The sequence below is a fragment of the Amphiprion ocellaris genome, chromosome 14 (assembly GCF_022539595.1).
Source record: "Amphiprion ocellaris isolate individual 3 ecotype Okinawa chromosome 14, ASM2253959v1, whole genome shotgun sequence".
Classification (NCBI taxonomy): Eukaryota; Metazoa; Chordata; class Actinopteri; family Pomacentridae; genus Amphiprion; species Amphiprion ocellaris.
The window spans coordinates 34273205-34297370 of record NC_072779.1 but is presented as its reverse complement, the minus strand read 5'-3'; the positions used below and the strand labels follow the sequence as shown (position 1 = coordinate 34297370).

Here is a 24166-nt window from a genome sequence, read left to right as displayed (position 1 = left end):
CCTGGTTCGCGTCCCGGCTTTCCCGGGATCTTTCTGCATGGAGTTTGCATGTTCTCCCTGTGCATGCGTGGGTTTTCTCCGGGTACTCCGGCTTCCTCCCACAGTCCAAAAATATGCTGAGGTTAATTGATCATTCTAAATTGCCCGTAGGTGTGAATGTGAGAGTGATTGTTTGTCTCTGTATGTAGCCCTGTGACAGACTGGTGACCTGTCTAGGGTGTCCCCTGCCTTCACCTGAGTCAGCTGGGATAGACTCCAGCCCCCCCATGACCCTAGTGAGGATTAAGCAGTGTATAGATAATGGATGGATGGATGTTTTGGCGGCTTTAAATCAGACTCGGCTCTACTGGCCAAGTACATGAACATTGACAAGGAATTTGACTTTCTTTGCTTTTAAAAAATGACACGAACTAAAAGACACTCATTCATTTAAAAAGGACAGCAGATAATGGAATAAAAATTACTGTTAGACTGCTAATCTATAATTACAAATGTGTCTAAAACAAGAAAAAGGATGTTTAAAGTGAATTTTAGTGCAAAATTACAGTGAACCAAAGTTATTAGTTAAATACAGTAATAGACGATACGCGTTTGAATTTGCATGCGTTTTTAATCTGGAGATGCATGTGAGTATTAGGAATGAATGTGTTGGTCATGTTAAACAGTTAAAACCCTGATGTGTATTTGTTATGGAGGAGGACACATTTACTGTAGTCTGGATATTAATGCACAAAAATATCAATAACCTGGACATTAACGCACAAAAAGTCAGTGATCTTGATATTAACACACGAAAGTATCAATAATCTGGATATTAACACGTAAAAATATCAATAATCTGGATATTAATATGTAAAAATATCAATAATCTGGATATTAACACGTAAAAATATCAATAATCTGGAAATTAACACGTAAAAATATCAATAATCTGGATATTAAAGCACAAAAATGTCAATAATCTGGATATTAACACATAAAAGTATTAATAATCTGGATATTAACACATAAAAGTATTAATCTGGATATTAACGCATAAAAGTATCAATAATCTGGATATTAACATGTAAAAGTATCAATAATCTGGATGTTAATGTACAAAAGTATCAATAATCTGAATGTTAATGTACAAAAGTATCAATAATCTGGATATTAACGCACAAAAATGATTGGTCATGTTAAACAGTTAAAACCCTGATGTGTATTTGTTATGGAGGAGGAAACATTTACTGCAGTAATTTATTATTTTGCTCTATTACAGCTAAAACTGATGGATCACTAAGAGGTTATGATATTCTTATCAGTTCCTACGTTTCTCAAAATGTAGCTTTCTGGCAGATTCGCAGTCGTCAGCTGACATAACATTGCGATAACGTTGAGTTTTCCTGGACTGATGCTGAATGTCTCCTGTGTCGTCCTGCAGACACTACAGCCTGCAGCAGCTGTTGGATCCTCTCACCGTCACCTGGGAGCGTCTGGATTACCGCCTCAGCTGGCACCTGTGGGGCGTCCTGCAGGCGCTGCACTACGGCCACCTGAGCTCCTCGCGGCAGGGACTCCTCCACGCCAGCTACGCCGCCCAGCTGGAGAGCGCCGGCCTCTGGCACATGGCCGTCTTCATCCTGCTGCACATCCCCGACCACAGGTAGGTCCAGAGGGAGGACGGGTCGGCTCAGCTCGGCTCGTCCTGCTGCTGGATGATGCTTTTCTTTCATCCAATCAGCTGCACCTTAGAGCAGGAGTGTCAAACTCATTCTAGTTCAGGGTCTACATACAACACAATTATATCTCCAGTAGCCCGGACCAGTAAAATCACAGCACAATAACCTATAAATGACCACAACTCTTAATGGTTCCTTTGTGTTAATGCAAAAATGTTCACATTTAAGGAATTATCTTTTTACTAAACATCATGAACAACCTGAAATTTATGAAGAAAATTAAGTTCAGTTTCAGTAACATTCGACCTCAGTTTATCATTTCCTCATTACAACTTCCAGATCACAGTGTCTACAAAGAAACACAACATTTAGTCGCCTGGAACTGAACCACAGAGGATTTACTGGAGGATCAAAACAACAAAAGTCAGACAAAAAAAACACAAGTACAGTTATAAAATATTACAACAATGAGACCCAAAATGTCAAAAAATGAGACAAACGACATGCAACAAAATTAAAGAGACAAAAAATTAGACAAAAGTTACAAAGCGCCAAAAAAATGGACAAATGACAAAAACGAGAAACAAAAGGACAAAACATGAGCCAAATGACAAAATTCAGACAAAAAGACACCTAAAACAAGACAAAATATTACAAAAACAAGACACAATGACAAGACAAAAAATACAAATGAGACATAAAGGAAACACAAACAACAAAAACGAGAGACAAAATGAGACAAATGACACCAAAAAATTAGACAAAAAAGTTACAAACTGCCAAAAAAGTGGACAAACGACAAAAACGAGACAAAAAATGACAGAAGTGAGAAACAAAACTACAAAAAACGATACACAAAACAACGCATAGAGCAAAACACAAAATGACAAAAATAAGACAAAAATGACAAAAGAACATTGAACAATCTAGTATTTGACTTAATGATGAAAACAACTTGTCATGGTCTAGAAATTACTTAAAATTTGTAGTTTTACTAATTTACAATCTGCAGTTAATGTCTTCTCTGGAATTTTTACACTATTTTGGATTCAGTGTGCATCAGACTTGTTTTTTTCTATTAATGTTGAATTTATATATGAAAATAGCGTGAGAAAAATGACACTGATTTCATGATAGTAAGTAGAACATTCAATCTAAGATTTTAAAAAAAAAAATTGTACTTACAAACTGTCGATTCCTGTTATATTAAACTGTCTTTAGAGAGAAAGTATTTCAACAGTTTTTATCCAGTTTTTGTGGCACTGTTGCTCCCATCTTTTTTCCACAGGATATCTTTTTACAGTGTTGATAATCCTAAGAACCCTTAACATGTGCAGTCTGCATACATCGATACGACATGTATAATCTATGTAGTTGCATGTCAAGCAGTAAAAGGTTTTTCTGTTTGTTTAGTCAGAATGTGGAGTTGTAGTGACGGTTTGTGGCAGTAGGGGGCAGCAGTGAGAGCTCTTCTGGTCTGTCTGACGTTCTGCTTGTTCTGGTCGTGTTCAGCCAGCGGGAGCGAGCCGTGAGGGAGATGCTGACCCTCCACTGCCCCCTGCAGGAGACGGACGAGTCGGTCCGCAGGGAGCGCTTCCTGACCGAGAGGCTGCTGGTCCCAGAGCGCTGGATCCACGAGGCCAAGGCCACCCGGGCCAGACGCGACGCCGACCGGCACCAGCAGGCGCTGCACCTGTACCGGGCCGGATACTGGAACCAGTGCCATCGACTGCTCATCCAGCACCTGGCCTCAGGTAGAGCCCGTTTTAGTCACCGTTACTGGGAAACACAGATTAATGTTGGTTACGAGACTGGATATTAACGCACAAAAGTATCAATCTGGATATTATCGCACAAAAGTATCAATCTGGATATTATCGCACAAAAGTATCAATCTGGATATTAACGCACAAAAGTGTCAATAATCTGGATATTAACGCACAAAAGTATCAATCTGGATATTAACGCACAAAAGTATCAATCTGGATATTAACGCACAAAAGTGTCAATAATCTGGATATTAACGCACAAAAGTGTCAATAATCTGGATATTATCGCACAAAAGTATCAATCTGGATATTAACGCACAAAAGTGTCAATAATCTGGATATTAACGCACAAAAGTATCAATCTGGATATTAACGCACAAAAGTGTCAATAATCTGGATATTAACGCACAAAAGTATCAATCTGGATATTAACGCACAAAAGTATCAATCTGGATATTAACGCACAAAAGTGTCAATAATCTGGATATTAATTCACAAAAGTGTCAATAATCTGGATATTAACGCACAAAAGTATCAATAATCTGGTTATTGACGCACAAAAGTGTCAGTAATCTGGATATTAACGCACAAAGTATTAGAAACCCAAAGATTCAAACATAAAAATATTCATAACTTTCATATTAATTCACAAAAGTATCAATAATCTGGATATTAACCTCATAATAATCTTAATATTAAGTCACAGAAGTATCAGTAAACTGGATATTAACACAGTAAAGCATCAAAAACCTAAGATATTGACGCACAGAGGCATTAAAAGCCTTAATGTTAACTCACAGAATTATGAATAACCTGGTTGTGGACACACAGAAGTGTCATGAAGGTCAGGTGAATGATAGTTTGGTCTCACCTACATCGTCCAGATAATCACATCATGATAAAAGCTTCTGATTTTTCCCGCAGACTGCATCATCAACGACAACCACGACTACCTGCTGGAGTTCCTGGAGGGTCTGGCGGTCCCTGAACACAGCGCCACCATCCAGGACTGGGACACTGCAGGGAGGGTTTACCTGGACTACATCAGGGTCATCAAGACTCTGCAGGACATCCAGCAGGTAAACACAGACCCACTGAGACCTCAGAGCTCCTCTAAGAGCTGCTACACATCCTTAAAAACATGAAGCACATCACCTGTTACACCACGCTTTGTTCTTCTTGATGCTGGAGATAGTTGGATGATTTGTATGTAGAATATTATTCTGAAACTATCGAGAACCTGGATATCAACACACAAACTATCAGCAACCTGGATATAAACACACAAACTATCAGTAACCTGGATATCAACACACAAACTATCAGCAACCTGGATATAAACACACAAACTATCAGTAACCTGGATATCAACACACAAACTATCAGCAACCTGGATATAAACACACAAAACTATCAGTAACCTGGATATCAACACACAAACTATCAGCAACCTGGATATAAACACACAAACTATCAGTAACCTGGATATCAACACACAAACTATCAGTAACCTGGATATCAACACACAAACTATCAGTAACCTGGATATCAACACACAAACTATCAGTAACCTGGATATCAACACACAAACTATCAGTAACCTGGATATCAACACACAAACTATCAGCAACCTGGATATAAACACACAAAACTATCAGCAACCTTCATATTAATACACAAATACGTTAACATGGCTATTAATGCTCAAAGGTGTCAATATCGTTGATATTACTGTACTAAACTATCAAACACTCGATTACTGTTGCAGTAAAGTTTCCATAACCTGGATATTACCACACAGAAGTATTAGTAACAGAGATATTGATACAGACTACTGTCAGTAACTTGGAAAATAACACTGATAATGTCACTACCATGGATAATAACACCCATAACTGTCAATAACATGCATAATAATGAACAAAAATGTCAGTAATTTGGATAATAACACAGAAGTGTCTATAACCTGGATGTTGATGTATAAAACTATCTAACTTGGATATTAATTAATAAAACTCTCAATAACTTGGATATTAATTAATAAAACTATCAATAACTTGGATATTAATTAATAAAACTGTCAATAACTTGGATATTAATTAATAAAACTCTCTATCTAACTTGGATATTAATTAATAAAACTCTCAATAACTTGGATATTAATTAATAAAACTATCAATAACTTGGATATTAATTTAAAAAACTGTCAATAACTTGGATATTAATTAATAAAACTGTCAATAACTTGGATATTAATTAATAAAACTGTCAATAACTTGGATATTAATTAATAAAACTGTCAATAACTTGGATATTAATTAATAAAACTCTCAATAACTTGGATATTAATTAATAAAACTATCAATAACTTGGATATTAATTAATAAAACTGTCAATAACTTGGATATTAATTAATAAAACTCTCTATCTAACTTGGATATTAATTAATAAAACTCTCAATAACTTGGATATTAATTAATAAAACTATCAATAACTTGGATATTAATTTAAAAAACTGTCAATAACTTGGATATTAATTAATAAAACTGTCAATAACTTGGATATTAATTAATAAAACTGTCAATAACTTGGATATTAATTAATAAAACTGTCAATAACTTGGATATTAATTAATAAAACTGTCAATAACTTGGATATTAATTAATAAAACTGTCAATAACTTGGATATTAATTAATAAAACTCTCAATAACTTGGATATTAATTAATAAAACTATCAATAACTTGGATATTAATTAATAAAACTGTCAATAACTTGGATATTAATTAATAAAACTCTCTCTAACTTGGATATTAATTAATAAAACTCTCAATAACTTGGATATTAGTTAATAAAACTATCAATAACTTGGATATTAATTAATAAAACTGTCAATAACTTGGATATTAATTAATAAAACTGTCAATAACTTGGATATTAATTAATAAAACTGTCAATAACTTGGATATTAATTAATAAAACTGTCAATAACTTGGATATTAATTAATAAAACTGTCAATAACTTGGATATTAATTAATAATTGCATGTCAAGCAGTAAAAGGTTTTTCTGTTTGTTTAGTCAGAATGTGGAGTTGTAGTGACGGTTTGTGGCAGTAGGGGGCAGCAGTGAGAGCTCTTCTGGTCTGTCTGACGTTCTGCTTGTTCTGGTCGTGTTCAGCCAGCGGGAGCGAGCCGTGAGGGAGATGCTGACCCTCCACTGCCCCCTGCAGGAGACGGACGAGTCGGTCCGCAGGGAGCGCTTCCTTACCGAGAGGCTGCTGGTCCCAGAGCGCTGGATCCACGAGGCCAAGGCCACCCGGGCCAGACGCGACGCCGACCGGCACCAGCAGGCGCTGCACCTGTACCGGGCCGGATACTGGAACCAGTGCCATCGACTGCTCATCCAGCACCTGGCCTCAGGTAGAGCCCGTTTTAGTCACCGTTACTGGGAAACACAGATTAATGTTGGTTACGAGACTGGATATTAACGCACAAAAGTATCAATCTGGATATTAACGCACAAAAGTATCAATCTGGATATTATCGCACAAAAGTATCAATCTGGATATTAACGCACAAAAGTATCAATCTGGATATTAACGCACAAAAGTATCAATCTGGATATTATCGCACAAAAGTATCAATCTGGATATTAACGCACAAAAGTATCAATCTGGATATTATCGCACAAAAGTATCAATCTGGATATTAACGCACAAAAGTATCAATCTGGATATTAACGCACAAAAGTATCAATCTGGATATTATCGCACAAAAGTATCAATCTGGATATTAACGCACAAAAGTATCAATCTGGATATTAACGCACAAAAGTATCAATCTGGATATTAACGCACAAAAGTATCAATCTGGATATTATCGCACAAAAGTATCAATAATCTGGATATTAACGCACAAAAGTATCAATCTGGATATTAACGCACGAAAGTATCAATCTGGATATTAACGCACAAAAGTGTCAATAATCTGGATATTAACGCACAAAAGTATCAATCTGGATATTAACGCACAAAAGTATCAATCTGGATATTAACGCACAAAAGTGTCAATAATCTGGATATTAACGCACAAAAGTGTCAATAATCTGGATATTAACGCACAAAAGTATCAATCTGGATATTAACGCACAAAAGTGTCAATCTGGATATTAATGCACAAAAGTGTCAATAATCTGGATATCAACGCACAAAAGTGTCAATAATCTGGATATTAATTCACAAAAGTATCAATAATCTGGATATTAACGCACAAAAGTGTCAATAATCTGGATATTAACGCACAAAAGTATCAATAATCTGGATATTGACGCACAAAAGTATCAATAATCTGGTTATTGACGCACAAAAGTGTCAGTAATCTGGATATTAACGCACAAAGTATTAGAAACCCAAAGATTCAAACATAAAAATATTCATAACTTTCATATTAATTCACAAAAGTATCAATAATCTGGATATTAACCTCATAATAATCTTAATATTAAGTCACAGAAGTATCAGTAAACTGGATATTAACACAGTAAAGCATCAAAAACCTAAGATATTGACGCACAGAGGCATTAAAAGCCTTAATGTTAACTCACAGAATTATGAATAACCTGGTTGTGGACACACAGAAGTGTCATGAAGGTCAGGTGAATGATAGTTTGGTCTCACCTACATCGTCCAGATAATCACATCATGATAAAAGCTTCTGATTTTTCCCGCAGACTGCATCATCAACGACAACCACGACTACCTGCTGGAGTTCCTGGAGGGTCTGGCGGTCCCTGAACACAGCGCCACCATCCAGGACTGGGACACTGCAGGGAGGGTTTACCTGGACTACATCAGGGTCATCAAGACTCTGCAGGACATCCAGCAGGTAAACACAGACCCACTGAGACCTCAGAGCTCCTCTAAGAGCTGCTACACATCCTTAAAAACATGAAGCACATCACCTGTTACACCACGCTTTGTTCTTCTTGATGCTGGAGATAGTTGGATGATTTGTATGTAGAATATTATTCTGAAACTATCGAGAACCTGGATATCAACACACAAACTATCAGCAACCTGGATATAAACACACAAACTATCAGCAACCTGGATATAAACACACAAACTATCAGTAACCTGGATATCAACACACAAACTATCAGTAACCTGGATATCAACACACAAACTATCAGCAACCTGGATATAAACACACAAACTATCAGTAACCTGGATATAAACACACAAACTATCAGCAACCTGGATATAAACACACAAAACTATCAGTAACCTGGATATAAACACACAAACTATCAGTAACCTGGATATAAACACACAAAACTATCAGTAACCTGGATATAAACACACAAACTATCAGTAACCTGGATATAAACACACAAACTATCAGCAACCTGGATATAAACACACAAAACTATCAGTAACCTGGATATAAACACACAAACTATCAGCAACCTTCATATTAATACACAAATACGTTAACATGGCTATTAATGCTCAAAGGTGTCAATATCGTTGATATTACTGTACTAAACTATCAAACACTCGATTACTGTTGCAGTAAAGTTTCCATAACCTGGATATTACCACACAGAAGTATTAGTAACAGAGATATTGATACAGACTACTGTCAGTAACTTGGAAAATAACACTGATAATGTCACTACCATGGATAATAACACCCATAACTGTCAATAACATGCATAATAATGAACAAAAATGTCAGTAATTTGGATAACACAGAAGTGTCTATAACCTGGATGTTGATGTATAAAACTATCTAACTTGGATATTAATTAATAAAACTCTCAATAACTTGGATATTAATTAATAAAACTATCAATAACTTGGATATTAATTAATAAAACTGTCAATAACTTGGATATTAATTAATAAAACTCTCTATCTAACTTGGATATTAATTAATAAAACTCTCAATAACTTGGATATTAATTAATAAAACTATCAATAACTTGGATATTAATTTAAAAAACTGTCAATAACTTGGATATTAATTAATAAAACTGTCAATAACTTGGATATTAATTAATAAAACTGTCAATAACTTGGATATTAATTAATAAAACTGTCAATAACTTGGATATTAATTAATAAAACTGTCAATAACTTGGATATTAATTAATAAAACTGTCAATAACTTGGATATTAATTAATAAAACTGTCAATAACTTGGATATTAATTAATAAAACTGTCAATAACTTGGATATTAATTAATAAAACTGTCAATAACTTGGATATTAATTAATAAAACTGTCAATAACTTGGATATTAATTAATAAAACTGTCAATAACTTGGATATTAATTATTAAAACTGTCAATAACTTGGATATTAATTATTAAAACTGTCAATAACTTGGATATTAATTAATAAAACTGTCAATAACTTGGATATTAATTAATAAAACTGTCAATAACTTGGATATTAATTAATAAAACTGTCAATAACTTGGATATTAATTATTAAAACTGTCAATAACTTGGATATTAATTAATAAAACTGTCAATAACTTGGATATTAATTAATAAAACTTTCAATAACTTGGATATTAATTAATAAAACTATCAATAACTTGGATATTAATTATTAAAACTGTCAATAACTTGGATATTAATTAATAAAACTGTCAATAACTTGGATATTAACACCAAGAAGTGTCTCTAACCTGAACAGTGAAACTGAGCAGCTTGGATATTTCTGGACAGAGTGTTAGTATTTTATATTATTTCCACACATCAGTCTCTATAAAGTGGATGTCCTGCAGGTGTTTCTTAGTAATTGGTGTGATTTCCAGCACTAACCGGTGAGTTTGTCCACCTCAGATGGAGACCGCTGGCTACGAGCTGGAGCGTCTCTACACCGACGTGACGTCTCTCTGCAGCAGAATCGAGCTTCTGCCCTGCAGCACCGCCAGAGACCGACTCGCCCAATCAGGTACGAGCACGGCGGCCATGTTTGACCGACGTTAAACCGTTTCAGTCTGATTGTTTTACAGACCAGCTGCACGTCTTCATATGATTTAATAAAAATACATCAACTGGTGATCACAACACAAAAACCAGTGATGAGTAACGCCCTGTTTCCATGACAACGTTTCACCCAAAAACACTGAAGTATTTCCTTTGCCTTGTTGGGTTTACACGACAATGAAGTTAAAAAGATCTGCGTTTCCATGGGAACGCTGTAGTAAACATGCCAGGCTGGTAGTCGGTGATGTAACTCTGTAGATCAGAGGAGTAGAAGTCATTCTAGTTCAAGACCACATCCAGTCCAGTCTGATCTCCAGTGGACCAGACCAGTAAAACCACAGCAGAGAATCCTACAAATAACCACAAGCCCGAATGGTTCCTCTGGTTTAGTGCAAAAATGTTCACATTCAAGGAATTACCTTTTTACAAAACATCATCAACAACCTGAAATTTATGAAGAAAATGAATTCAGTTTAGAGTTTGCTGCTGTGTTTAGATGATCTGACGTCGTCGAGCTGCAAAGTTTAGAAACTTCACTACATGAATTACAAGTTTTAATCTAATGTTCAAATAATCTTTTCATGATGTTTCTCATTTCAAAAAATGTTCCCGTGAGTTAAGAGAATGTTTAAACATTCAGAGGATGTTTGGAGGTTGCTGTGAGGTTCTGTTCTATGATAACAAAGGAAGAACGTTCTCATAAAGCCAGGACTGTTTTTCAGATTTGATCACAGCTTTAGAGGATTTTTTTAATTAAAATGTTGATCTATTAACCAAAGTGGAACATTCCTCCAATGTTCTGAGTTTTTTTTTGTTTAAATAAATTCTATGACTGTAAATTGTTCCACAATGTTTCCAAAAGTGATGAGAGAACGTTCTGCTCAGTCTGGTAAAACCTGCAGACCTAACTAAGCCCCGCCCTCCTGCCTCCTTCCAGAAATGGCGAAGCGTGTGGCCAACATCCTCCGTGTGGTTCTGAGCCTTCAGCAGGGCGACGTGGCGTCCGACTCGCTCGGCGTCCCACTGGCTCAGCTGGCGCCACACATCAGCCGCCTGCCGATGCCGGAGGACTACACCCTGGAGGAGCTGCGAGGCCTCACGCAGTCGTACCTGCGGCAGCTCATCGTCAGCCAATGACGGCGCAGAGCCGGGGCAGGAAGTGATGTCGCACCGGGGCAAACAGGAAGACGGTCTTAGCTGCTCCAACGTCATGAAACCCTGATGCAGAGACTTCAAGGAAAAGAGCTTCTAAATAGAAAGTTTAGTTCAGCTGTGGACGCCGTCTTCCTTCAGCCTTTTAGACGCCGTCAACAGGAAGTGACTGGATTTCAAATTAACATTCTAGTGAGGGATCAGCTGAGTCACCTCACAGTTAAATACTGCTGGAGATCAGTGGTTCTCATTAGAGAACCGACAGAAGAGTCCAGCAGAAAACATTGGTTTTCTTTTGACTACAGTTTAATACAAAAGATGACGTCCTGAAATGTCTCATTTTATCCAAACAACCATTAAACACATAAAGTAAATCTTCTATTTTTATTCTTTTCCTTAGATTGAATTCCTCCAAATATTATTTAAAAGAAACACTTATATTAAAAAGAAAAACTCCTGTGTAGAACTTGTAGCTGCTGGTTTCCTCCCATCTCTGACTGAAAATCACCTTGAATGCATGAAGACTGTAAATTTATAGCAGAAAGTTTGTAAAAATTTGACACGAAAATGCCTCAGAGCTCATTAAAAGTCTTCACCGATTTAAAAACGAGTCTGAAAACATCACATCTAGAATCACATTCTCACAAAATAGGATGGAAAAATTGACGTCAGCTTTGTTTTCTTTTGGTTTGCTGCTGTTTTTTAGTGTCCAGTTTACTGATGTTTGTTGGAATTATTGTGAAATGAAGCCCAGAAACTGTCAGAGAAATGAGATCTAAGCATCAGTGCCAGTCTTAAAGTCCTGCTTTTTGTTAAATTGGTTTCAGTTGGATATTAAATTGCCTCTAATTTCTTCAGGATAGTTAGAGCAGCACAAAACTAAACAGCAAGACATTTAAAGCCACATAATTTACTGTAAATGTTCTTCGTGTAGCTGAGCTGATTTTCATTCTGTGCAGAAATGAACGGAAACCAAAGTAAAACCTCCAGAAACCTGTGAGGCCTCCAGGTTAACAGGAAACAGGTAGAGAAGGAGTTGAAACTTAAACATGAAACTGCAGGTTGGATTTCAACCAGATTTACTCTCATTTCCAGGTTTATTATTTGGAAGTTCTCATCGATAACAGGAGCGTTTTCCTTCTTCTCTGCCTCTGTTTGAAAAGTGTCTTCATATCTTCAAAATAAAAGTACCTGAATTACTCGTCTGACCCTAAACAAAGCGCTGCGTTCTTGATCACCGCCACTGATTTGGTTTCAAATAAAGTAAATAAAAGCATCTGTTAGCTTAGCGACGGTAGCTCCTGTTCATGTGTCCATATGTGAATAGAGACGGTCTGTAATGTTAAAGAAGAAGTGGTGATGGTTCCTCAACATGCAAAGTGTAAAATGGTCTATTTTTGTAGATTTCTTGTGTTTTGTTTGGTCTGAATGTGAACCAGAAGTGAACAGCAGCAACAGTTTGGTCGTCAGGTTTTCTAAAGTGAAGAGTTTCCTTCCAAAACGAGCTGCCAGCTGGAGATTTCACTGCATGTAATTATATAAATATTGTATATTTTTGGAAGTCAAACAGGGAACGTCAGGTCATTTTTATCCTCTACCTTTAATTATCAGCAAATTGGATGCAAAGTCTTTTGAAATGAAACCCTTCACTTATCGATCGATTGATTTTGTTGTAGATTAAGTGTCGGCTTGCCAAGAATGTGCTTTTGTTGTTTTTTTTTTCCATTTTCACCATTTCTCTATATGATGTCAGAAACAGTGTGTGTTGTTCACATGGATGGATTTTGTGTTGTGTGTGTGTGTGTGTGTGGCTGCGTGCATGTCAGGATTCTGTTGATATTTTTTAATAAAGGCAAGTAGAAATAAAGTTTTGTCTTTAGTGTTATTTTTGATGTTCTTTGACTCTTGGTCTGGCTTCCATTCCACATCTGCTGGCCGATGGAAAAATCCAGCCAGCAAGTTTTCACATTTTTATCTTTGAAACAGAAACTTTGTGGATCTTTTGAAAAGTGAAGGTCCATTATTTTTCTGCCAGTTACCCTAAAAATCAGCTTAGATCCAGCTGTAGATTGGTGCAGCTTATAACAAGTTATGAAAAAACATGGAGAAAGTGCTGGTTGGTACAGTGGTTATTTTAGCGACAAACTCTGAAATTCTATATCTGGTAACTAAATCTTCATTTAACCATTAGAGCTCAGTGGATGTTAGCATATCTCAGCAACAGCTGAAACCAGAAGTTTACATACACCGTATAGAAAGATGCAGAACCTTTTTTCCCCACTGTCTGACATTAAATCAGAATAAACTTTTCCTGTTTTAGGTCAGTTAAGATTACGACAGTTGTTTCTATGTGCTAAATGCCAGCATAATGAGGGAGAATTTTTGTTACTTTCTTCCAAGTTAGAAGTTTACATACACTAATATTACTATTCCTTCAAACTACTAGGGAAGACCTACATGATGATGTCATGGCATTGAAAGCTTTTGATAGGTTAATTGACAACATTTGAGTTAACTGGAGGCACACCTCAAACACACGGTGGCATCATGGGAAAATCGAAAGAAATCAGCCAAGATACCAGGAAGACAGCTGTGGACCTCCACCGGTCTGGTTCATCTTGGTACGATTTCCAGATGCCTGAAGGTTCCACGTTTCTTATCTTCGTATCTTTTCAACAGTATAAACGCCATGGGAAGTCAAGCATCATACCGCTCAGGAAGGAGACAGGTTCTGTGTCTGAGATGAAAATGTTCTGGTGCAAAATGTGCGCATCAACCCCAGAACAAAAGCAAGAGATATTGTGAAGATGCTTGCTGAAGCTGGTTATAGAGTGTCATTATCCACAGGAAACGAGTCCTGGACCGACATGGACTGAAGGCTGCTCAGCGAGGAACAAGCCGTTACTCCAAAAGCAACAAAAAAAGCCAGATTATAGTTTGCAAAGGCACACAAGGACAAAGACTTAAATTTTTTGGAGACTAATCCTGTGATCTGATGAAACTAAACTTGAACTGTTTGGCCATAATGACGGTTGTTACATTTGGAGGAAAAAGGGGGAAGTTTGCAAGCCTGAGTACACCATCCCATCTGAAGCATGGAGGTGGCGGCAGCATGTTGAGGCAGTGTTTTACTGCAAGTACAGCGGGTGCACTTCACAAAATAGATGGCATCATGAGGAAAGAACATTATGTGGAAATATTGAAGCAACACCTCAAGACATCAGCCAGGAGGTAAAGCTTGGACACAAAGGGTCTTCCAAATGGACAATGACCCCAAACATACCACCAAATCAGTTACAAAGTGGTTTACAGACAGAATCAATGTTTTGGAGTGGCCATCACAAAGCCCTGATCTCAATCCCATAAAAGATTTGTGGGCGGAGCTGAAAAGGCTGACTCAGTTACACCAGTTCTGTCAGGAGGAATGGGACAAAGTTCCAGGAGACTATTGTGAGAAGCTGGTGGAAGGAAAACGTTTGACCTCAATCTTACACTTTAAAGGCAATGCTACCAAATACAAAGGAAAGATATGTAAACTTCTGACTTTGAAGTAAGTAATAAAAAAATTCGCGAAAAAAAATCTCTCATCATTCTGTAATTTAGCAAATAGAAATAATTTTGGTAATCCTAACTGACCTAAAACAGGAAAAGTTTAGTCTGATTTAATGTCAGACAGTGAGGAACAAAAGGTTATGTGTCTTTTTATAAAATGTATGTGAACTTCTGGTTTCAACTGTATATGTTGATATATCACAAGAAAAAGTGGAACCATTGCTTTGTAATTATGCTTGTTAGTCCAAAGTAGTGACATCATGAAGTCGGGTCAAACTTTATCTTGTACTAATTTATTCACCCTTGTTCACTCCTGCTTCTCAGTGTGGCAAATACCAGAATAACCAGCAGAACTCAATCTTTTCAATGGTATTGTTTCTCTGTGACAACAAACAAACACTCAGTGAATGTAATAATGATGTTTATTTCCATTGCAGTCATGGTGTCCCACCACCATAGATCTGATTCCAGTTAGCAGTCTATTGTCACAACACAAATATGAAATTATATTTCTGCTGCCGGCATGTTTAAAACAATAAAAACACAATGATTTCATGATGCTAAATATTTATTTTCTTCAATATAAAGGCGTATATCAAATGTCTGAAAGTGTTTTATTAAATGAAAAAGTAACAAGGTACAGAAAGTTTGGCGAATCCTTATGACGACCAAGACAGGATCTCAGAGGTAGAGACGTAACGCTGGACGTTGGCTGAACTGGATTCTAGCCTGTAGTTTTTAACTGCAGTGGAAATCCATAAGTTTCAAACGAAAAATTAACGTAACACATTTTTTTTTGTTTTTTAAAAGCCAGACTACTGCTACTTTAGTACATTAAAATCCATTTTTTTTATACTTTTGTGTAATAAAATCTCGGTTATTGGTACTTTTTTGCATTACTATCCAGATATTTGGCTTTTAGTGGGTTAATTACCAAGTTTCAGTTCCCGCCATGTGAATCAGTTCTTTTCAACACCTGAATGGTCTTTTACTTTTTTCCTGAGACTTTTAAATGTCGTCATTACCAATGAAAAGGATCCGTCTGGAACTGTGAAATCAGGTATGTAAGTACAACACGTTTCCAATTAACACACAAACTGCTCCTTTCTCTGCTAATAGCTAATCTAATCCGAGTCTGTTCTTCCGTGACGTTGTACTGGAAGAACTGTTCAACTGTTCCCTCAGAGCAGACAAGGCCTCCTCAGTGCATTTTATGAATCTTTGCTGGCTATAGTAAATGTAAGGCCTCTGTGCTGTCTTAGGGCATCTATAGTGACCTGTGGATGTGGCTGATTACCTCTCTATCTGAACTGTGTGACGAGGACGTCTGATTGTCCACCTTATGCTGATTAAGGCTTCCTGAGATATGACTGATATTTTTAGCACTGCTTGAACATGAGCACATCTGAGTACAGCTACTAGACCTAATGCTAACCCTACCTTACCTCCTACTACATCCCACATCCTCTCACATCTGTCTACTGGAAAATTACCACATGCACTGTTCCTACTCCTTCAAAGCATTCAGACTCTCCTACTGGTTCCAGTTTGGGACATATTTCGCCCATGTTTTGAGCCCCGTATCCATCTGATAAGGCCACTCCCTGCTTGACATTTTCCACTTCCTTCTCAAAGCCTTCACATACACTTAGCCTCCAGGCCTTATCGTGGACATGGAGTAGTCTGATACCTCCTCTGCTCTCTGCTTTACCTGCACAGAGACAGTACAAGAGAAAATACTTCTGTGCACATTAGTTATTCACTTAATAAAAATTCCCATGTCAGTCTCCAACACCTTGAGGGGTGGGTCTTTGGAAGTTCCTCCAAACACTAGCACAAGCATCGGTGGACCGGTAAGTATTTCATGAATGGTTAGTAAAGTTTATCTGTTTACACTCCCCCTAAAGGATATCAGGGTCATAGTTAAGGCATCTCTCCTGCTGAGACCCGTATGCAAGTGTTTAGTAGCTTATTGTCAGGAAAATTCCTCTAGGAGTCCTGGCTGCTCCTTAACCCTCGTATCGACCTGCCGGTCAAACTGACCCGTTTTAATATTTGAAAATGTGGAGGAAAAAAATATTTTCACAGTGAAACTTCTGACATCCACATTTTCAACATTTTGGGGAAATTTTTCAACATTTTTTGGTGAAAAAAAAAGAAATGTTAAAAAAAAAGCTTCTTTAAGAACATTCACAAAAAAATCAACCAAAATCCAGCGAATTTCGCTGGATTTTGGTTGATTTTTTGGTAAATGTTCTCAAAGAAAATATCAGAAGTTTTACTGATATATATTTAATCACTTTGAATATTTTAAGGATTTTTTGGAAGATTTTTCCAATTTTTTGGAAAATATTTACAAGAATTTTCTTGCCAAATTTGGGAGATTTTTAAAAAATTTTAGTTCACAGAAACTTTTAAGGAATTATTTGAATCTCCTTCTTGAAGGTTTTGCAAATTTTTGGAAATTTAGGAATTTTTTTTGCTGAAAATTTAATTTTTTTTTCAGACAAGGAAACTATATTTTTTGGTGCCCGTAAATAAAGACAACAGAAGGGTTAAATAAAACACTGAGTTACAGGCCATTGTTTTGCAGTGGTATTATCTGAGCAGCCACTTTCAACCGGCTGCTTTCAAGTCCATCTTATTATATTGTCATGGCCAAAGTTAATCATAGAAATTTACTGAGTACATTGGGTTAAATGAGTTCACAGTCACATAGTTATACAGTAGTTTGAAATCATAAAGAGCATTTAATCATAGCATTATTATCATTTTCTGACACTTATCTTTCCACACTCCATGCAGTGATACCAGTAGACTGTGAGTACCTGCCTACGTCTGTTTTTTGGTCCAACACGCCACAAACATGCTTACAGGAAATGACCATTTTGAAGGTTTGTTGTAGTCTGCTGAGGCTAATGCTGTGGCCTGTTGCATCAGTGCCTTCACAGAGCTTTCAGATCGTCCACCAGTCTGTAGCCACTTTAGTTTTTTTGCTTTTAGTATTTGACATTTGGATGTGATACCCACTGAATTGGGTATGTTGCGAACAAAGCTGTGGTGGGACAGCAACAAGCGTATTATAGCATCAGGTATCACTCTCAAATATTAAGGCTTCCACAGGTCTCTCAGTGATGATTATTATTTATGCCACATGCATTTAGTGTCAGTTGAAACAGAATTGACATTGTGCAGCTTTTTTCATCATTGGTGCTGAATGTCTAGATGAACATCCTGGATTTACATGTGTGGGAGCAGCTGCTTTTTGTTCTGTTTTGGTTTTTTTTTTTACATAGAACTCCTCTAGATATGAGGAGTTGTTAAGTAAGACGGCTGCTCGCTGTTTACCTGAAATAATTGCTGCTTAGCGAGCTGTTTCTTGGGCTATGTCTGATGTGCCTTTCTAAAGAACTGTAGACTCAATTTAAGGACGGAGTGGGTAAAACTTTGACAGTTGTTAAGGACTAATATACTTACAGCTCTGCTCAATATATAGCTCTATAAAACAGTAAATTAAAAAATACATGGACAACTATTTAATGACTATTCACAAACACATTTTCAAAAAGGTGCAAAACCAGCACCACATTAACGTTACACGAAAAAGAAATAAATACATCCAGCTTTGTTTGTTTGCATTACTGAAGTTCTTTTTTTTATTGTTGTTCAATGAGATAAATCTAAGTGCACTGAAGTCAGGTTGAATATCTGTGGTGGATTTGATATGATAAATATTTGCATTGACTTTTAATTTGCCAGTAACGTCATTAGGGCCAGTCAGGGCCAGTCACTGGGCTGCATGTGGCCCATGGACTGTACAATGCCCAGGTCTGATGTAAAGGGTCAGGCACAATACGGCACATATGGAACGCAAAATTTACACTAAACACAACATTTTAATTCAAAAATAAAGACTCCACACTCTGCACATCAGTGGTTATGTGCAAATATACTGTCAGCTTTAGACCATCTAAAAAACTAGTCCTCATCCAGGACCAGATCCAGAGTAAAATAAATCCTAACCCAACTTTAAATCACATCCAAAACCAGAAGAACCAAGACTGAAACCAAACATAAACCAGTCCCAAGAAAGGCCAGAACCAGTCCAACATCCAGTCTGAAACCAGTTCAGAAGCTCTTCTAGAAAGCCCCAGAGCATGATACTGCCACCTCCATGCTTGATGGTAGGTTTGGTGTTCTTGGGGTTAAAGGCCTCACCTTCTCTCCTCCAAACAGATTACTGCTCAGTTTTTGTTCCATCTGACCACAGAACTTTCCTCCAGAAGGCCTTTTCTTTGTCCATGTGAATTATTGTAAATCATTCGGTGTTATCTTTGACCAGGACATGTCCTTTAACTCACACATAAAACAAATCTGTAGGACTTCCTTTTTCCACCTGAGAAATATTGTGAAAATCAGGACCATCCTGTCTCAGAGTGATGCAGAAAAACTAGTCCATGCATTTGTTACTTCTAGGCTTGACTACTGTAATTCCTTATTATCAGGTTGTCCCAAAAGCTCTCTGAAACATCTACAGCTGATCCAAAATGCTGCAGCCAGAGTACTGACGGGAGTTAGCAAGAGAGATCATATTTCTCCTATATTGGTTTCTCTTCATTGGCTTCCTGTTAAATCTAGAATAGAATTCAAAATCCTTCTTCTGACATATAAAGCTCTTAACAACCAATCTCCATCATATCTTAAAGACCTGATAGTACCATATTATCCTAGCAGAACTCTTCGCTCTCAGACTGCAGGCTTACTTGTTGTTCCTAGAATCTCTAAAAGTAGAATGGGAGGCAGAGCCTTCAGTTATCAGGCACCTCTCCTGTGGAACCAGCTCCCAGTTTGGGTTCTGGAGGCGGACACCCTCTCTATTTTTAAGACCAGGCTTAAAACCTTCCTTTTTGACAAAGCTTATAGTTAGGGCTGACTGAGGGACCCTGACAGGGTGAGCTGGTGTTTTCATTTGCAAAACTGACTTCCCCTCTTGACGTCCCTTTAGTTTGCCCCTAGTTATGCTGCTATAGGCCTAGGCTGCTGGGGAACCTCTCTGGATGCACTGAGCCCTTCTCTAACTACCTATGTATTTACTATATATACCATTATTGCATTACATTCACTCTGTTTCTTTCTGTGTCCTTTCTCTGAGTGTCCCTGGTCCCAGAGCTGGATGCTGGATGCTTCAGATGTGTGGTTGTTCTCCCACCAACTGTATCCCTCCATCTCTATCCCTCTACCTCTATCCCTCTACCTCTATCCATCTATCTCTATCTCTCTATCTCTATCTCTCTACCTCTTCTGTCCCTCTCAACCCGCCCGGCCAGCAGCAGATGGTTCCCCCACATTAGAGCCGGGTTCTGCTCAAGGTTTTTTTCCCTGTTAAAAGGGTGTTTTCCTGCCACTGTCTCCTTAGGGCTGCTCTGGGGGTCAGGCATATGGGTTCTGTAAAGCGTCTCAACACAATTTGACTGTAATTGGCGCTATATAAATAAAATTGAATTGAATTGAATTGAATTAAATAAGTAAAAAATAACTGATAAAATCAAGGAAGGCAGCAGAAGGAGAAGTATGTAGTTTACAGCTTTCAAATGAGTTTGGAGTTGATTGTGTGAATGTGTTTTGGCCTCTCAGAGTCAAAGATAAATCTATTTTTAGGTTTGATGGTTAAACACTGGTGCACAAATAAAGCTCCAGTAAACATTAAATAAAGCAGGCAGTCGGTTATTGGGACAGTCTGATGAGCTGCTGTTTGTTTACATTCGGTCTTTTCCCTCTTATTGTGTTTTCATGTTGCATCTTGTTGGTTTAACTGTGAACTGATTGATAAAAAGATCAAATCTGTAGCCCTCATGTACCAACTAAGGTCACATGATGAGAAAATCAGCTCCTGCAGTTCCTCAGTCCTGGTTCCAGATGAGTTTAACAACACATGAAGTACTCTGAATGTGTAGTACTATGATGCATCTCCTTCTCTGTCAGATCAGAGTTTTTCTACCACTTTCTGCACCAGTTTGAGGTAAATGTGGGAGTCTGGAGTTTATCTGGATGAAATGAAAGAATTAATCTGCAGGTTCTAGAAATAAAACATGAAGTGTAGTTTTTGGAGGCTGGAGATGAAGATCTCAGACTCTGATTATTGTCACAACTTCCTTCAATTCAATTCAATTCAATTCAATTTTATTTATATAGCGCCAATTACAGTCAAATTGTCTCGAGACGCTTTACAGAACCCATATGCCTGACCCCCAGAGCAAGCCAAAAGGAGACAGTGGCAAGGAAAACACCCTTTTAACAGGGAAAAAAACCTCGAGCAGAACCCGGCTCTAATGTGGGGGACCCATCTGCCTGCTGGCCGGGCGGGTTGAGAGGGACAGAAGAGGTAGAAAGGTAGAGATAGAGGGATACAGATAGAGGGGTAGAGATAGAGAGGTGGGGGGGTGGGACACAAGGACCATAAAACACAGCCACACATCTGAAGCATCCAGCATCCAGCTCTGGGACCAGGGACACTCAGAGAAAGGACACAGAAAGAAACAGAGTGAATGTAATGCAATAATGGTATATATAGTAAATACATAGGTAGTTAGAGAAGGGCTCAGTGCATCCAGAGAGGTTCCCCAGCAGCCTAGGCCTATAGCAGCATAACTAGGGGCAAACTAAAGGGACGTCAAGAGGGGAAGTCAGTTTTGCAAATGAAAACACCAGCTCACCCCGTCAGGGTCACCCAGTCAGCCCTAACTATAAGCTTTGTCGAAAAGGAAGGTTTTAAGCCTGGTCTTAAAAATAGAGAGGGTGTCCGCCTCCCGAACCCAAACTGGGAGCTGGTTCCACAGGAGAGGTGCCTGATAACTGAAGGCTCTGCCTCCCATTCTACTTTTAGAGATTCTAGGAACAACAAGTAAGCCTGCAGTCTGAGAGCGAAGAGTTCTGCTAGGGTAATATGGTACTATCAGGTCTTTAAGATATGATGGAGATTGGTTGTTAAGAGCTTTATATGTCAGAAGAAGGATTTTGAATTCTATTCTAGATTTAACAGGGAGCCAATGAAGAGAAACCAATATAGGAGAAATACAATCACAGTCTTCTCATTGGATAGAAATCAAACTGCAGTTCTGCACATTCAAGTCCAATTAGCAGAAAACAGGAGCATCACATTCAGTTTGTTGTTGAAGGAGTGATGGGAATTCACCGCTTTAGATTTCTTCATACTGTTGACGTGTTGTTTAGTTTTCGGTCATAGTCGTTAACCAGAAACCAAAGTTTGAAGAATGTGGAAGAACTGGAACAAGAATCTACTTGACACTGAGCTCCAACCTGCCTCCACTGGTTCTGGTCCCAACAGAAACATAAAAACTTCCCTCCATAGATGAGGATCAGACTTTACAGCTTTAACTACGCTAACTATGCTAACTATGCTGATCGTTATTGAAATTCTGTAGTGTCAAGAGAGGAATGAGGAGGCAGACACAGAGACACTCTGGAGACTCAGATGGTTCAGGTTGAGAATAAGGTTTACTGAATTCAGAAGTGAAACAACAAAGCAGCACATTCATGTGAGCATTTCCAGCAACAAATCTGAAGATTCTCTCTGATCTTCAGGTAGATATTGTAGTTCAAGGAAGGTCAGATTTAGATTACATACCGATATGGAGACAACTAGTCTACTTAGTCACGTCAGATTAGACAATATCTAATCTGGACCATCACAGAGAATCCTAACATACTGTAATGTTCTGAGCTAATCATGTTCTGTGCCTTTAAGACAGAGTGCAGGCTGACTGGCAGCTGATGGTCACAAGGGACTTTTAGGCAAGTTTAGGGAAGTTAATGTGTGTGTTCTGTCTTTTTTTGTTTGGAACTGAGGCTGGTAATGTTGAGCTGGTGTGGGTTACGGCCAGAACAGCAGCCCATTCTGTAACTGTTTCAGTGAATAAACGTGAAGGCTCAGCCACTGGAAGTGTGATTATTTCTCTCTCGCTCCATCTTTCCCTCACTCTTGAACAAGACCCCGAGGTACTTAAACTCCTCCACTTCAGGCAGGACCTCATCCCTGACCCGGAGAGTGCACTCCACCCTTTTCCGGCTAAGGACCATGGACTCGGATTTGGAGGTGCTGATCCTCATCCCAACCGCTTCACACTCAGCTGCGAACCGATCCAGTGAGAGTTGGAGGTCCTGGCATGATGAAGCCAACAGGACCACATCATCCGCGAAAAGCAGTGACGGAATCCTGAGGTCACCAAACCGGACCCCCTCAACACCCTGGCTGCGCCTAGATATTCTGTCCATAAATATTATGAACAGAATCGGTGACAAAGGGCAGCCCTGGCGGAGTCCAACTCTCACTGGAAACGAGTTCGACTTATTGCCGGAGATGCGGACCAAGCTCTGGCACCGGTCATACAGGGACCTAATAAGACATGTATTAATTGTAATTTATGATCCAGATTATAGAAGTTGAAGTCAGAGGTCTCCTGACTTCTTCCTGCTTCTGTTCTGAGTTTACCTACCAACGACGGAGCAGCTCAGCCAATCACAGAGGGGCTGCTCAGTCATTTTGTTCATTATGTTTCTATACGGCCTCTATAAGAAGAATCTTTCTGCTCTCAGTTTCAGTGGTTATTTCAGTGACAGAAGAACATACCTGAATCCACACTCTAAGAAATTTCCCTGTAAATTTACAGTAAAGAGCTGTCAGCTAAAGTTATTATTCTATAGTAAACCTGTTGTATTCTACAACAACAGTTTATTACTGTAAAAAATATTACAGTATTGTGCTGTTTAGAGTTTATGCTTACAGTATATTACTGTCAGTATTTTGGTGCCATATGCTGTTATTTACTGTTAACAAACAATCATTTCCTTGTGCTGAACAGGTTCTCATAAATTATTTAACTACTGCATTGAACACATGCAGCAGCTAACAAATTCCAAATAAGTCAAGTCTTGTAAAATAAAATCTATAAAAACAATTAATGATGTTTAACAGGTTGTCAACAATCTGTTTAAAAACTGCATATCACATT

At 37.9% G+C, this 24166-nt stretch overlaps 1 protein-coding gene across 4 annotated transcripts in view; it reads left to right on the top strand.

Moving 5' to 3' along the window:
* The window catches only part of nup98 (nucleoporin 98 and 96 precursor), a 46603-nt gene extending 33151 nt beyond the window's left edge, over positions 1–13452 (top strand). For 3 of the 4 annotated variants that reach the window (XM_023269469.3, XM_023269468.3, XM_023269466.3), the window contains exons 31-33: positions 1424–1645; positions 3174–3415; positions 4355–4590. In XM_023269469.3, the coding sequence (XP_023125237.2) occupies positions 1424–1645; positions 3174–3415; positions 4355–4575 (685 nt within the window). In that variant the 3' untranslated portion in view covers positions 4576–4590. Of the gene's footprint in view, positions 1–1423; positions 1646–3173; positions 3416–4354; positions 4591–10286; positions 10399–11370 lie in introns of those variants that run through there. The other variant, XM_023269467.3, reaches the window with a different exon arrangement.
* The last annotated feature ends 10714 nt before the right edge of the window (positions 13453–24166 follow it).